Source organism: Neopsephotus bourkii, unplaced genomic scaffold (genome assembly GCF_033783945.1).
Source record: "Neopsephotus bourkii isolate Nb327-2 ecotype Australia unplaced genomic scaffold, CSIRO-AGI_Nbou_v1 NB_1120, whole genome shotgun sequence".
NCBI classification, from domain to species: Eukaryota; Metazoa; Chordata; class Aves; order Psittaciformes; family Psittacidae; genus Neopsephotus; species Neopsephotus bourkii.
The window spans coordinates 4,753,854-4,768,118 of record NW_026901606.1 but is presented as its reverse complement, the minus strand read 5'-3'; the positions used below and the strand labels follow the sequence as shown (position 1 = coordinate 4,768,118).

The window sequence follows — 14,265 nt, the reverse complement described above, 5'->3', positions numbered from 1 at the left end:
GAGCATCATTTTTATAAGGTAGGTTAGCACACATAGTGCCTAAATAAAGTTCAGCTTCATGTGCAGCAGGAGCCCAGGGGCTCTTGCTACAAGGAAACTAAGGGTGTATTTATAAAAACCTGACAAAAGCCACTTTTCATTAAAGGAGAAAAAAGTGCCTTCGATGTACGATGCTTCTCCCAGCAGCTGTGCTTCCAGCACGACACACACTGGTTCCCCATGTCTGTGCACACACTGATCCATCTCCAAGCACCTGCAGTCCGGTTGTGACTGCTCAGGCTGATGCCTTCACTGTCACCACCTTGCTCCTGGCCTTGGCCAAAGGACGTGCAGCACTTGGCAGCTCTCAGGTGCGCGGTTAGCACTGGGGGGAATTGGTAGTGACTGGTTCCAGCCTCGTGCCTCCAGCTCTGTGAGCGAAGCCTCTACAAACACAGGACCCACACACTGTGCCAGAGCTCCACAAGATGCTGGAGTTTTCAAATAGCAAATACTTTGAGTAAAAATAGACCATTTGGGGCTTAAACAGAGATACTACAGCATTAACAAGATTAAGAGTTTGTAGAAGAACACTCTAGACCATGTGGCAGCAAAGGGAAGCTGGAAACTGCTGTTTACTCTTGGTAAACAGAGAGGGAGGATATTCAGTGACTGAAATATAAGTCACACTTACATAAGAAGCTCTCAGCTATGAGGCGGCAGCGATGCCAAAGCTCACTGCAGCAGAAACAGAATCTGACAAACTGTTTAGCACATGATTTCTTCATTCTTCCCTCCATGGCTTCAGGAGCTGGGTATCAGCAGCAGGATGCTGGGTATCAGCAGCAGGATGCTGGGTATCAGCAGCAGGATGCTGGGTATCAGCAGCAGGATGCTGGGTATCAGCAGCAGGATGCTGCAGCAGGCAGACACAGGGACCTGCTGCTCCTGCTCCTAGCGAGGCTTGCATGAGCAAAACATTTTCTGTCATCACATCAGGAGCAGTGAAATAATGATCTGAGAACCAGAACCCAGTGATGTACATGTGGTTGTAGCAAATAAGGAGGAAGAGATTAACTAGAGATGGGAGGAGCAGGGTAGCTCTACACATCCATGGTCCATCTGCCATAAGCTGAAGTTCATTCATCCCAGCTGGCAGTAGACTCCATGACTAGATGGGAAATCTTGTCCTGTTTGCCTGAGGATGCCAAAGAAAGGGTGCTGAAAGCAGCCAGAAAGCTGAACTCGGGACAAATCCACATTAACCTGGTGCACTTGCTCAGCAGCTTTTGGAGTGCCCCGGCTGCAGCAAGACACATCCAAGACGCCCCATGCAGAAGAGCAGAGTAATTGCCAGGCAAAGCACAGCTTTTTCTCTTCCTTCCAGAGCAGCACCAGTGGCTGCATCCGTAGGACTCTGCTGATGACAGGCTGATGAGCATCCCTCAAGCGATGCCACTTCAAGTGACTGCGGAGGGCAGGATCGATGCCGCTCTCTGCTCCCCAGCCTGCACTTCCAAAGCCTGCTGAGGTACTGGTGCGAAAGCTGCTGTTACCTATGAGAGGTATTTCTCACAGGCCTTCAAAGCCCTTGTTCCCACCTCTAACCACAGCAGTGCACAAGCCAGTCCCTGGGAGCAGACACGATGGTCTGCAGCTGAAGCAACCAGAGCCCAGCAGCACGCACCCTGAGCTGCAGCACAGGAGAAAGTCCCGGTTCCAGACTGGACTATCTGTTTTCTTTGGAGTCATCCTGGCTAATTCTGCCCTGCTGTGGCTTATTATAAGCTCCTCTAACCCTGACAGATGTGCAGGGAAGTGCAGCAGAGGGAAGGGCTGTCCAGGAGCAACAGACCCAAGCATCTGGCAGCAGAAGTGGCCAGCAGGCAGCACGCCTGCAGCAGCCCCAGGGCAAGGTGCCTGCTCATCAAAGGCGCCAGCATCCAGCACAGAGCTGCTGCCGCGGCTGCTCTTCCGTAACAAGCCAGGAGGGATCCCAGAGCTGCTGCAGCCAGCTCAGCACTCCCTGGCTGCTGAGTGCTGGCACCGATGGCTCCAGCCCCTGCCGCCACACAAGGATTAGCGATTCCGCGGCACGTCACGGATCAGCTGCTATTCCCCAGGTTTTAGTACCAAAATAAGCTCAAGGCAGTCTGGATTCAAGGTCATGTTTTCACACTTGCCATTTGCTGGCAGGCCATGGAGCACTAAGCACCAGGGCGGTAGGAGGGAACTACTAATGCCCTAAAACACCTCTGAAGGACAGACGTGTTTGGGTTGAGGATGGTTCCTTTGCTGCAGCCTTGCTGTGAAGGCCAAGAGGGCTGGAGGACACAGAGGTGATGTGTGCGAACATAAGCCCGGCACAGCAGGCAGCACGGGGTCAGGACACCAGTCTGGGAGGCGCCTGTAACCAAAGGCTGTCAGCAAAGGGAGAGCAGCTTTTCACCCTTCAACTGCACTGCCTGTGTATGACAGCAAGGAGGGAAAGAATCCACTGTGTTGAGGTGAAGCTCAGGAAAGAAGAGCTGCTCAAAGGACACAGCAGAGCCACTTTTCACTGCAATGCTCTTGAGGTCTCCAAAGCAGAGCTAACACTTGCTGGGAGATAGCCCTGCTTCAGCCACAAGTGCTATGTGCAGAAGTCACCCAGGTCAGAGCTCGCTGCTCCATCACACCAAGAGCCTGAGCTCCCTGTGCCATCTGGGAGGATGCAGCCCTGGCCAGCACGGAGACCAGGCAGGAGCCCTGCTGCACAAGGGAACAGAGCAGGGCACTGAGGCCTGTTGGAGCATGGTGCACAGAACCCTCACCCAGAGACAATCTTTATGAATTAGTGATGGATTCATGATGAAGCTTATTTTTGGCAGTGCTAAATCAGGAGTAATGTCACCACAGAAGCACAGTCATAGTCCCATAACCAAGTATTATCTGCTGCTAGGGCAGTGAAACCTCAGCCTAGGGAAGGAGCTTCTCATGCATAACCAGAAAAAACACGAACCTTGTGATAAGCTCACTGCATAGAACTGATAAGCAGCAGCAGCACAAAGGGAAAGCACCAGCGTGGTGGTGCCACTCCTGCACCACACCACCAGTGCTTCACCCTGCCCCCAAACGCTGCCGTATTTGACATCCCCCCCTGGTGCAGTGGTGCAGAGGGGGTCCTTTCCTTTAACCAGCACACATCTCATTTACCAGCAAGAAACACTGCAAAGACATGGTGTAAAGTGCTGAGAAAAACTACCAATAAGCTGCAGAGATTTTCCTTAAGATGTGCAAGAGTCTCTTGTCAGCAGCATGAAACAAAACTGGAATAGCTCAAAATGTGCTTTAAGACATCTACAGGATCATCATTAGTGGCGTGTTCGAGAGCCACAGGGCCTTGTACCACTGGACTGAAGCATCCCCTCCATGCATTCTCCACTTAAGAGCTGCAGGAACCCAAATAACTTAAAACCTAATGCCCTTCTCCCCCAGGCAGTGGCATGTGGAGCAGTCAGGCTACAAGGGGCCACCAGTGCTGCTGGAGGTCACCTAATGACAGACACGTCCCTAGGGAGCGGGGTACAGCAGCCCTGGCTCACCTTGAGTGTGAGTCTGCATGTCCCGGGCCAGCTCCATGGGCAGCACTGAGTTCACGAGCGTGGAGATGACCGCAGCATCCAAGTTGCACATGGCTCCAAAGCACTTGAGCAGCAGCAGCCGCAAGGGCACCCTGTGCTCCTGCAGAGGCAATGGATGGATGAAACAACATCCCAGAGGAGGGCTCATGCTCAGACAGACACACAACTGGCTGGGAGTTCCCACTGTCAGGAAGCCACAGACCCTCCCGGGGGGACAGTGAACCCAGAAGCTGTAGCTTTTACCAGTAGTGCCAGATGAAAGCCAAACACCACACGGTTTGATGTGCTGTAGCTGGGGACTTACGGACATGATGGGGACAAGTTTCTAACCCCCGCAGAGTCCTACAACAGCACATTCCAGGAAGCTGAGGGGCAAAGCAACACCACACAGGCACTGAAGGCACAACTTCCATTTCTTCCACTGAATATTGATTTCCTTCCTCACTCCCAAGGCTCCTACTCACAACCTACTTTCCTAAGCAAAGCTGTTTACTAATGCACTGGAGTGCATCAATTAAAGGAGAAGCAGTCACAGCCTGTCTGCTTTCCCAGGGCATCCTCAGCAACCCTTCCTCTGGATACCAGCGATGCGGATCCTGTCCCTCAGCAGAGCTAATGAGAGCAGCAAACTTCACCTTCCGTAGTGCTGTGAAGTGTCTGGCACCCTCTGCTCTCCCACCCAACCTGCATGCACAGCACTGACACCAGCCAACAGGGAGGTGATGGCTGCAGCTTCTGCTGCTTCACAGAACCGCCCTGTCCAGGTGGAGGTCTCACATCTGTGCGGCACAGCAAGCCTGGCCTTGCCCTTGCAGGGCAATCCCAGGTGAGACGCGATGCCTTCTACCACCTTACCATCTGGTAATAGGCCACAAGGGACAGGACGGACTCAAACTCATTCTTCTTGCACATTTTCTTGCACACTTCTGGGTCTGCATCTGTCTGGAAGCAGGAATGAACAGGTCAGCCCAGGGGCACACCAAGCAGCAAGGACCTGGAGGGAGGCCAGCTGCTTTCACATCTCAGTAGCCCAACCACCTCCCAGAGGAACTGAAGGCAGAGCACAAAGGCAGCTCAGGAACCTCCACCCTGCAGACTCTGCATCAAAGTGAATTCCTGAGAAGTGTCTCTGACACACAGCGTGTTTGGGCCGAACATCTGAAAAACCCATGACCTGAGCAGCACTTGATGAGTGCATCCTGCAGTCACAGCGCAGCTCCATCGCTGTTGCCATCCTGACAAGTATTGTGCATCTCCTCCCAGCCCTAAATTATGAGGAAAGGTCACACAAGATCCCCCTCTACTTTGCCCTGCAGGCCCACAGAAAGCAGCCCATGCTAAGTGACAGACACTGGCACTTATTACACCAAAAAAGAGCTGTTGTGCTTATGTCAGAGCTGGGAAGGGATACACAATAGGTGCCAGAGCAAAGCCCACACCAGCACCCATAACACAGCCCGTGTTGCTGCACTGAGCGGCAGCTCCTGTATCATCACGCTCCCTGTACACAGACGGGCAGAATCAGACTTTCAGGGTTTCTGTGGGAGGTTGGGATCTTTGGGTGGTGTGGGTTTATGTTCCCCTGTGATAGGTAAATACCACGGCTGCCACGAGAGCAGCTCCAGAAGGACCTTCTGAACAGCTTGGTAAGGTGGAGTGGAAAGCAGCTCAGGAGCTCTGCACCCCACACACAGGAGGGCAGGGCCTCGCATCAGTGGCAAAGGATCCACCAGAAACCTGTGGCTTCAAACCACAGATCCGATGGCAACACGGGGCAAAGGAGGGCAGAAAACAGAACCTCACTGGGAGCATCTGCTCTGCTCTGCTCTGCCTACAGAGAGGGAGGTTTGCTCACCAGGATGCGGAGCAGCTCCTCCAGGTAGCAGCAGATGACGTTCTCATCCTCGTAGAGCGCCCAGCTGCGCTGCTGAGCATCGTCCTTGTGCCTGGCCAGGTCTGCAAAGATCACCTCCAGGCGCTGCTCGTCGTGGCAGATCTGCCCCGAGGGCAGCCCCGCGCTCAGGTTCTGCAGGACAGCAATGCGCAGGGTAAGTGCAGGTGCCCATTTCCTCTCACAGAATCCCAAGGGTTGGAAGGGACCTCAAGAGATCATCTGGTCCAACCCCCCTGCAAGAGCAGGGTAACCTAGAGTACATCACACAGGAGCTTGTCCAGGCGGGCCTTGAATATCTCCAATGTGGGAGACTCCACAACCCCCCTGGGCAACCTGTTCCAGTGCTCTGTCACTCTCACAGTAAAGAAGTTCTTCCTGATGTTAACGTGGAACCTTCTGTGCTCCAGTTTACACCCATTGCCCCTTGTCCTATCACTGGATATCACTGAAAAAAGCCTAGCTCCATCATCCTGACACCCACCCGTTACATATTTGTAAACACTGATGAGGTCACCCCTCAGTCTCCTCTTCTCCAAGCTGAAGAGACCCAGCTCCTTCAGCCTCTCCTCATAAGGGAGGTGTTCCACTCCCTTCATCATCTTTGTGGCTCTGCGCTGGACTCTTTCAAGCAGCTCCCTGTCCTTCTTGAACTGAGGGGCCCAGAACTGGATGCAATATTCCAGATGCGGCCTAACCAAGGCAGAATAGAGGGGGAGGAGAACCTCTCTTGACCTACTAACCTCACCCTTTCTAATGCACCCCAGGATGCCATTTCCTCTCCCCTTTGTGTCAGGACTGGCAGCTGACCTCAGTCAGCCAAGAGCTGGCAGCAGAAACCCAGCGAGTTTAAGCCACGTGTTACTGCAGCTCTCGTACTGCCGGGGCTCTACCCACCTCCTTCCCTTGCACAGTTAATGCACTGAATGAATCTAAATAGGTGCCAGAACTGGTGCGCGGTCAGGCAGCCTTGAAATCCAAGCTGCCACCATCCTGCTGGAGGATGTTAAAGCTGTCTTCTGAGGAAGTTAAAGAACCCAAGAAACCTCGCTCAAAGCTACACCCCTTTCTTTTTATTGCGTTTAGCAACCTAGGGCTTTTGGAGGAGCGTTTTAATGATGGTTTTAACGATCACTCCATTCAGCCTCTTATCACTAATCTACTTTCTCCCATCCTTCATCCTCAGCCTTTACGACTCCACTGAGCACCAAGTTCCTAATGGGCTCGGATGAGATCAATCCATTAACAAGCTCTTCAGCCCTGCTGCTCTAACTACACCACGCACCACCTCAGTGCACTCTCAGCATCACTCTCAGCACAGCCCCCCCCCAGGGTCAGGTGTCTGCTTATTAAACATCCTGGCAGCTGCTGGAACCTGCAGCCTCATCATATGGCTCTTGCCAGGAATCCTGAAGAACCCAGGAGGAGGTTTTGGTATGTCTAACAATGCCTCTTTGCATTATGCTGCTGCTTCAAACGGCTCCCTCCTTCCAGGCCAGCAGAACAAACTGCTGCAGGGGTTTTGCTCCTTCTCCAGACACTCTGGGAGCCTCATCGCACCCACACTGCTCTGCGGTGGTCACAGCAGCCATGCAAGCCCAGCACCATCCTGCCAAGCTCTTCCTCCCCTTCCTTCCTCACTCCACCAGCCACATGGTGGATCACCAGTGCCACGGGTGCACACATCCACCTGCAGTTTTCCTCCAGATGAGCCCAGGCCTATCAGGTAAACCATACAGCAGCTCTTTAGACACTTTTCAATGGGGTTGCCCTGGGAGTTGTCCCTTCTCTGGGCAGCAAACTGCTGCAACCACAGCACAGCACCGTGTATAAACACCAGGTGGATAATGCTGCTCTTGGGCCACTAAACCCGATTCCCTTGGCAGTGTGTTTCATAGAATCATAGAATAGTTAGGGTTGGAAAGGACCTTAAGATCATCAAGTTCCAACCCCCTTGCCATGGGCAGGGACACCTCGCTCTAAACCGTATTACCCAAGGCCTCGTCCAAGCTGGCCTTGAACACTGCCAGGGATGAAGCATTCACACCCATCTAACACCTTCCCTTTCTTTGGGATCTCACCACACTTCCCATTCCAGACATCAGGAGTGCTCACTGAGCTCATAACACCCTCTGCCCGGTGCCAGGCTGCAGCAGCCCCTGGCATTACCTTGCTCTCCACCACAGAGATGAGGATCTGCTCCATGATGCTGCTGGTGGCCGGGATGGAGGTCTGGATGTGGCCGATGACCACGCCGATGGCCACGCGGGACAGCTCGTAGCTGAGGTGCGTGTTCCTGCGCACCAGCTCGATCAGTTCAGCCCCTATTGTCTTGGGCACGGACACTGCCAGAGCGCTGGGCTCCACTGCCAATGACTCTGCTGCCTTCTTATCCTCCAGGCAGAGGGTGCTGAAGGCATCCAGGCCCGCAGTGGGCACCGGGGCAGCTTTCTTCACCTGAGCAGCCTTCTCCCCATCCACAACGTGGGACCGGTGGGACCCCCCCTCAGCCGGCGGCGCTGGGGCAGCCCTCTTGGACTGGGGGGATTTGCTGGTGCCGTCCTTGGAGGAGGAGCTGTGGCGGGAGTGGGCCACGGAGCCCGTGTCCAAGTTGCGTGTGATGGTGGTGTGGACGCTGCGGCTGGGCACGGGCGGCGGGGTGGTGGCAGGGCTGGAGGCGGCCGTGGGCAGCGCGGTCTCTGACGCAGAAGAAGCCGTGTACAGGGTATCCAGGGATGTGGTGCTCACGGAGGAGGCACTGGAAGCTGACCCAGAGATCATTTCAACAGCGCCTGAAAGGAAACAATGAGAACCGCCTCAGTGACAGCACCAAAGGAACAGAGGAAACACACATTGCTCCGGTGCAGCCCATTAAACGGCTCATTGTGCAGGGCCGGAGCAGTTTAACTCCTCTTCCTGCCTCACTTATCTCAAAGCAAAATTGGACCAGTTCTTTCTGGAGCATTCCCACACAATCACCTCTTTAGAAAGGGAAAAAGTGCTCTATTGAGATGAATACCCTTCAAAGGGCTCCCTGTTTTAGGCAGGGAAAGGGAGGGAGGGACCCGGCTAATGGACAGAAAAGTCTTTTCTCTCTGGCTTAGCAAGGGCCTGTTCCTGTGCTTGGGATCTCAACCCTCACTTCTGAAGGACGGTGCTTGGGAGCTGCAGGACCCAGAAGGTTTCCCACACACCTCGCTGACCACAGCCACGGCTGGCACCGACAGGGAAGCTGACAACACCTCCACTCTCTCCCTCTCATCACCTCCAGCACCTCATCGTGAACCCTGCTGGCATCCACTGCTTTCACCAGCCTCCACCTTACCTGCTCTACTGTGTTTCTCCCAGCTCTAGTCCTGAGCAGCTCCAGCACTGGTACCTCCCCCACCGGCCAAGGGAAAAGATCCACTACAAGCAAAGGGATGCTGAGACTTTTCTTTCCTTTAACCCGGTCTAATATGCAGTTTTGGTAAACCTTAGCCATTAATTTGCAGGGGGCAGAAATGTATTTGAGTCCTTCCCTAAGAAAAGAGTCACCTGGGCAAAGCCTGGGTTACCTTCACCTAGAGCTTCACGTGAGCAGCTGATGCGAGTGCTGAAAGGGGAGAAGAGCACTCAGGGGCTCTCCCAGCTCTCAGAGAAAGGAGCTCCCCCTCCAAAGGAAGGACCAGCGATATGTGAAACACCTTTGCGAGCCCTCCACTCCTCCATCCATCAGCTCACCCTAAGGCAAGCACAGGCCAGGCAAACAGGGCCCTTCCCTCTTATAGGGGCTCATCATCCCTCTTTTTTCCTCCTCCTCCTCCTCACAGTTCTCATGAGTCACCGCTCCCACCACGCTTCATTAGCTCGAGATAATGAGCTGAAGGAAGCTGACCTTTGCGAACTCCTACCTCCATAGTGGAACACATGGCTCAACACCATTAACTACCCACAAGTAAGCTGGTGCCAGCCCCAGGTTTCAATTAACTACCTGCAAGCCAGCAGCTCTGCCTGCTCCTCACACAGGCACACGAGTGAGCTTGAGATGGGCTGAGTGACACTGTGACTGTCACAGCACAGCGGAACACGGGTTAGTGACAGCAACTTGGCAGGATGACCACAGCCTCCATCAGCCCAACTGCACTGACGATGGAGAAGCTCCTACCCCAGCTCTGTGGTCCTGCTCTCAAGTGCTCCTGACTATCTGCTCCCTGCCTATGGGCAGCACATGGGCAGCTGTGTCCCTGCTATTAACGCTGCTCCCCGCTGGCACCAGACACTGATTTCATGGAAATCCCACCTGAGCACTGCACAAGGAAAGCCCCTGACAGACTGGGAGGCAAAAGCAAGCCTGTTCTGAGAGCTACCAGTGAGCTGCCCCACTGCACTGCCAGGGAACGGCCCCTGCCTGGCTGGGGGATGGCCATGGTGGCTGTGGAAGAAAAACACCCACAAGGACCTTAAACCACTGTGGCTGTGTGCTGGCCAGGCCAACCATGTCAGCAGGCAGATGTTCCACAGGGCACCAGCACCACAGCACCAGCATGATGCACCCAGACCCTCCCACAGCAGAGAGGGTTTGAAGGAGCACTGGCCACCAGCTCATGGTCATTAGCGTCAAAACCTAAAGGGGTTTAGGAGATACGTGTGCATATATATGTAAGAATATAAAACTTATAGGAATTTAGGATGTATATATGGATACATATACATATATATGAAAGGATGCTCTTCTAAGCACAAAGCAAAAGCACGGGGGCACTGTGACTGCTCCATCACCCAGTATCCATCCGTGCCCGAGGTTCAGGAATTGCCTTGTCCTTACTTTTCCCGGGGTGAGCCTGTGTGCTCCTGCGCTTCTCCGGAGGTGGGGGGGTGACAGGAGCAGCGCGCCGGGGCTGTGCCGGGATCTGTGGGGGAAGATGCAGAGCAGTCAGAGGAGGGTGGCAATGGAGACGTTCTCGGTTATGAAACCGCCTTTTGGCGTGTGTGCATTTGTCCTTACAGCCCTCATCCCTCGGGGAAGTTCTCTCAGGAGGACAGATATGAACAGGCGGCTTCCTAGAAGAACAAAGCAGGACTCAAGCTGGCTTCATCCCCTCCCTGTGACAGGCAAAGCAGCCCTTGGTTAATTGCTGTGTTCAGCAGCACGCAGCACACACGTTGTGTAGACCTGTCAAGTGTTTACTCCTCCTTTATTCCACACGCAATCCCACACACTCACTGTGCCTCCACATTCCCCTCAATAGCCCCGCAGAGGCTGGGAACAGAGCATGTATTTAGGCACTCTTCTGGAGAGATCCATTACATCAGCCACAAACACCCTTGCAGAAAGACAAAGCCAAGGGCTGGAGCCATGTAAATGCCTTTTCCATGCTTCCAGGGCTATTTCTGCTCATGCAGGGAGAAAACAGGGCTAGACCCTCTGAGCAATCCTAGAGCAAGATGCACTGGGAGAAGCTTTTGTGCTGGCTCTCCACATCTGGGGTTTCTCCTGTAAGTCAAGGGGTACCAAGGCAGCAGGAATCTGCCTCCAATGCAGATTCCTACGCTCACCCTTTCCTGCGAGACCCGAACACCATCATCACCAACACCACTTTTACCCAGGACTACTCCAGTGAGGTGTAACGCTCCTGACCAGTAACGCCCCCCTGCCTGCAGCAGCAATGCAAGGTGGGAGCGCATGGCATCAACACTCGAGCCACCACACAGTGCCAGCCTTGAGCGGTTTTAGCCCTGGAAGAGGAGTTCTGCTGAGACCTGTCAGTGCTGCCAGCCCTGCAGTGAAGGGCTGAGGCCCTGGGAGGTCTCCATCTGAAACAGCTCAGAATGGGAAGGATGAAAAATGTATTCCTTTTATTCCTGGGTCTGGAAGGGCAGAAATCTCCTCTGGAATGGGAGCAAAGCTATTCCTGCAAGACAGACATCTTCAGGATGTCACGTTCAAGATGCAATGCCAGAAGCTGACAACGCAGCACCCACAGCCCATGCCTGAACCCAACCAGGCAAGTGAAGACACAGGAGGGTGCCCAGAGAATCAAGGCTGTTACAAAGGGACCTCTCAGCCCCTTTCTCCCACCCACACCCAACCTTCTACTGTGTCACATAAGAGGTCACCTCTTCACAAGCCCCTTCAGATGGTGGGTTAGTACGAGGTACCACTGCAGGCACGCAGCCTGAGCTCTCCTGCTCCTGTCAATCCACCCCGCATTGTTCTCAGGGTAAAGTGCTACATGATACGTGCATCCAGCCCCAAAAATGATCCGTGCGGGGCCAAAAAGAGACTGCACAGCTGAGAGAGGCCAAAACAGCTCGGGAGGGGCCTCTGCACCGCATGGCTGGAAGGAAGGCTGGCCCCAAAGCTCAGCTGTGCTCAAGGCAGAGCCCTCTCTGCAGAGCAGGGGGGTCTCAGCATGCTTGGGGCTCCCAGGTCAGCAGGATTTAGCCCCGTAGCTCCGAGCAGGCACGTAGCAGTGTTGAAGAGAGCTGAGGCTGGGTGGTCCCAGAGCACTTCCATGGCTTCAGGAGCCCTTGCAAATCGACCATGCAAGTTTAACCCAGCTATTGCAGGCTGGTGCTTACGTTAATAGCTGTGAGCTAACGCTAGCCCACAGCCCCGCCAGCATCAGAGCCACGCACCCCAATCTGAGCAGTGTGCAGCCTGAAGCATCACATGGATTTCCTTGTGCTGCTGCTGCCCAAGCTATGAGCCCCTGCATGGTCAAGAACCACCAGGGACAACCAGTGGCCATTCCCTCCCCCACCCCACATCCCAGCCAAGGTGTGGGGCTGAGGGGAGGATGAACAACACCAAAACCCCCCAAAGGAAGGGGAAGGAAGGGAAGAAAACATCCTCCCCCCCAACAGGGAATCAGCACTGGGAACGGGCTGTAAGGAGCTTCATTTGCTCTGCCCACCATGCACAGGTGTGAGAAAGGAGCTGCCCACAAAGGAAAACGAAACGAGAGAGCAAGGTGTAGTGAGCAGGGATTGGTGCTGTGCCTGAGCCAGAGCTACCTTTCACCTCTGCTGACCCACAGCTCTCCAAGTGTCAAACAAGCCTCATGTGGGACTGACAATGTGTGTCACAACTCATCACCATGCCTCCAACCACTTGTCCTAGGGATGTGAAGAAAACCACAGTGCACACATTCAGCTGTAGGGGAAAACTATCTCCGTGCTCATTCTCACTTGGTACCATTATCCCTGACATCCAGCTACACCCACACAGTGTCCTCAGCCACATCAACTCATCCCCAGCTGCTGCATCCACCCTGGGATGCTTCTCTGAAGCCTCACTGGCACTGCACAGAGACCTTGGGACTGTGTGCCACTGAGATAAAACAACCTGCTCTAAACCTGCAATTCACCATGACAAGCAACATGTGGACCAAGCAGCATCTTGGGGGGGTTTTATATTTTGAGTAGTAAAAACAGGCAACCGCAGGAGATGAAATGCTGCAGGACCGAGGATCTTGTTGTGTGGATCTAACAAAGGGGAAGCAAAGCTGTGCCAGGTGCTCAAGGGAGCTCTGCTGCTCACCTCAAACCGTCCTTCAAGCTCCAGTGGGCTTGCAGCTCTTCTGTCAAGAGGCAGTCACGCAGTGTAACGTGGATCTCATGTGTCACCGTAAAACCACAGACCCTCCTGGGTCCCAAAAAGCATCACCAGTGCAAATGGCACAGGGACCATCCCTGACCTCTTACAAAGGGACCGCATCAGCTCGCGCTGCAGTAATGGCAGCACAAACACTGCATTTGTGACTTCAGCTGCAAAGTCCTTTTGTTCAACAGGACAAGCCATATGCTGCCACCAGAGGAACCAAGAAAGCGCCCAGGCACTGTTACCTGATAGAGACCCTCATCGTCCTCCTCCACCTCGGTGTTGGGCAGGCTGTGGTGCCGCTCATACCCGGTCCGGCACACGCCGTTGGGCTGCCGCGCCACGTCCAGGTGGTGGTCACTGGAGGACTGTGTCATGACCATCCCCTGCGGGCTGGGGGAGTGCCCTTTGCGGGACACCGTCTCCTTTCGGTGATGGATCAGCTTCCTGGAACACAGCGGCCACATCAGGAAGAGCAAATGAAAGGGAGTGACCTTGCTGCAATGTTCAGATGGTATTTTTAATGGTTTATAGCACTTGGGCTATATATACACATGTACCAGAACAGGTTACAGTACTTAAAACACCAACTCTGGTTTCATTAACAACCAAGGAAGCACTTCTGGGGGAGGAAGGAAGAGGCTTTGCCAGAGCTCATGATTTATTCATCGGTTTGCTGGATTAAAAATGCCTCTTCCTCGGGGGAGAGTCACATATTGCATCGCCAGCGTCAGGAGCTGCCAGCACTTCAGACTCGCTGTCCAACCCAGATGAAACCAGCGTGCCCCAGCACAGCCCGAGGTGCCAGAGAAAAACAAAATGCTCCTCACAAGCAATTATCTGAGCACACATTAAGGACCTCGCGTTATGCGCCAATAGCCTCTGCAATTGCTGCCTGCTAGAGAGGAGAAAATGCATCCAGAAAGGTTTTGGATTTCTCCTCCAAGGGTATAATGCAGCTGAGAGTTTCCTCTTTACATGCACAGGGACAGAGGGGCCAGACCAAAGCTCTGCTTTGCTGGGTGCTGTTTGACAGGAGGAGCAGCACCGGCTGCCAGCGCAAACACTGGGACACTGAATGCGGCAGCACTCGCAGCGCAGGGACTCACATCAATGGCATTGCACTTGATCCCAAGGCACAGACACAGGCATCACACTGACCACCCTCCACCCGCTCACTCTCCCAG

At 54.0% G+C, this 14,265-nt stretch overlaps 1 protein-coding gene across 1 annotated transcript in view; it reads right to left on the bottom strand.

The window, feature by feature from the left end:
• Window positions 1-14,265, bottom strand: part of NCKIPSD (NCK interacting protein with SH3 domain) — a 35,598-nt gene that overhangs the window by 6,021 nt on the left and 15,312 nt on the right. Inside the window, exons 3-8 of the mRNA XM_061362553.1 lie at window positions 13,324-13,525; window positions 10,301-10,385; window positions 7,663-8,285; window positions 5,458-5,628; window positions 4,458-4,544; window positions 3,564-3,702 (exon numbers count right to left, since the gene is read on the bottom strand). Of these exons, the coding sequence (XP_061218537.1) occupies window positions 3,564-3,702; window positions 4,458-4,544; window positions 5,458-5,628; window positions 7,663-8,285; window positions 10,301-10,385; window positions 13,324-13,525 (1,307 nt within the window). The remainder of the gene's footprint in view (window positions 1-3,563; window positions 3,703-4,457; window positions 4,545-5,457; window positions 5,629-7,662; window positions 8,286-10,300; window positions 10,386-13,323; window positions 13,526-14,265) is intronic.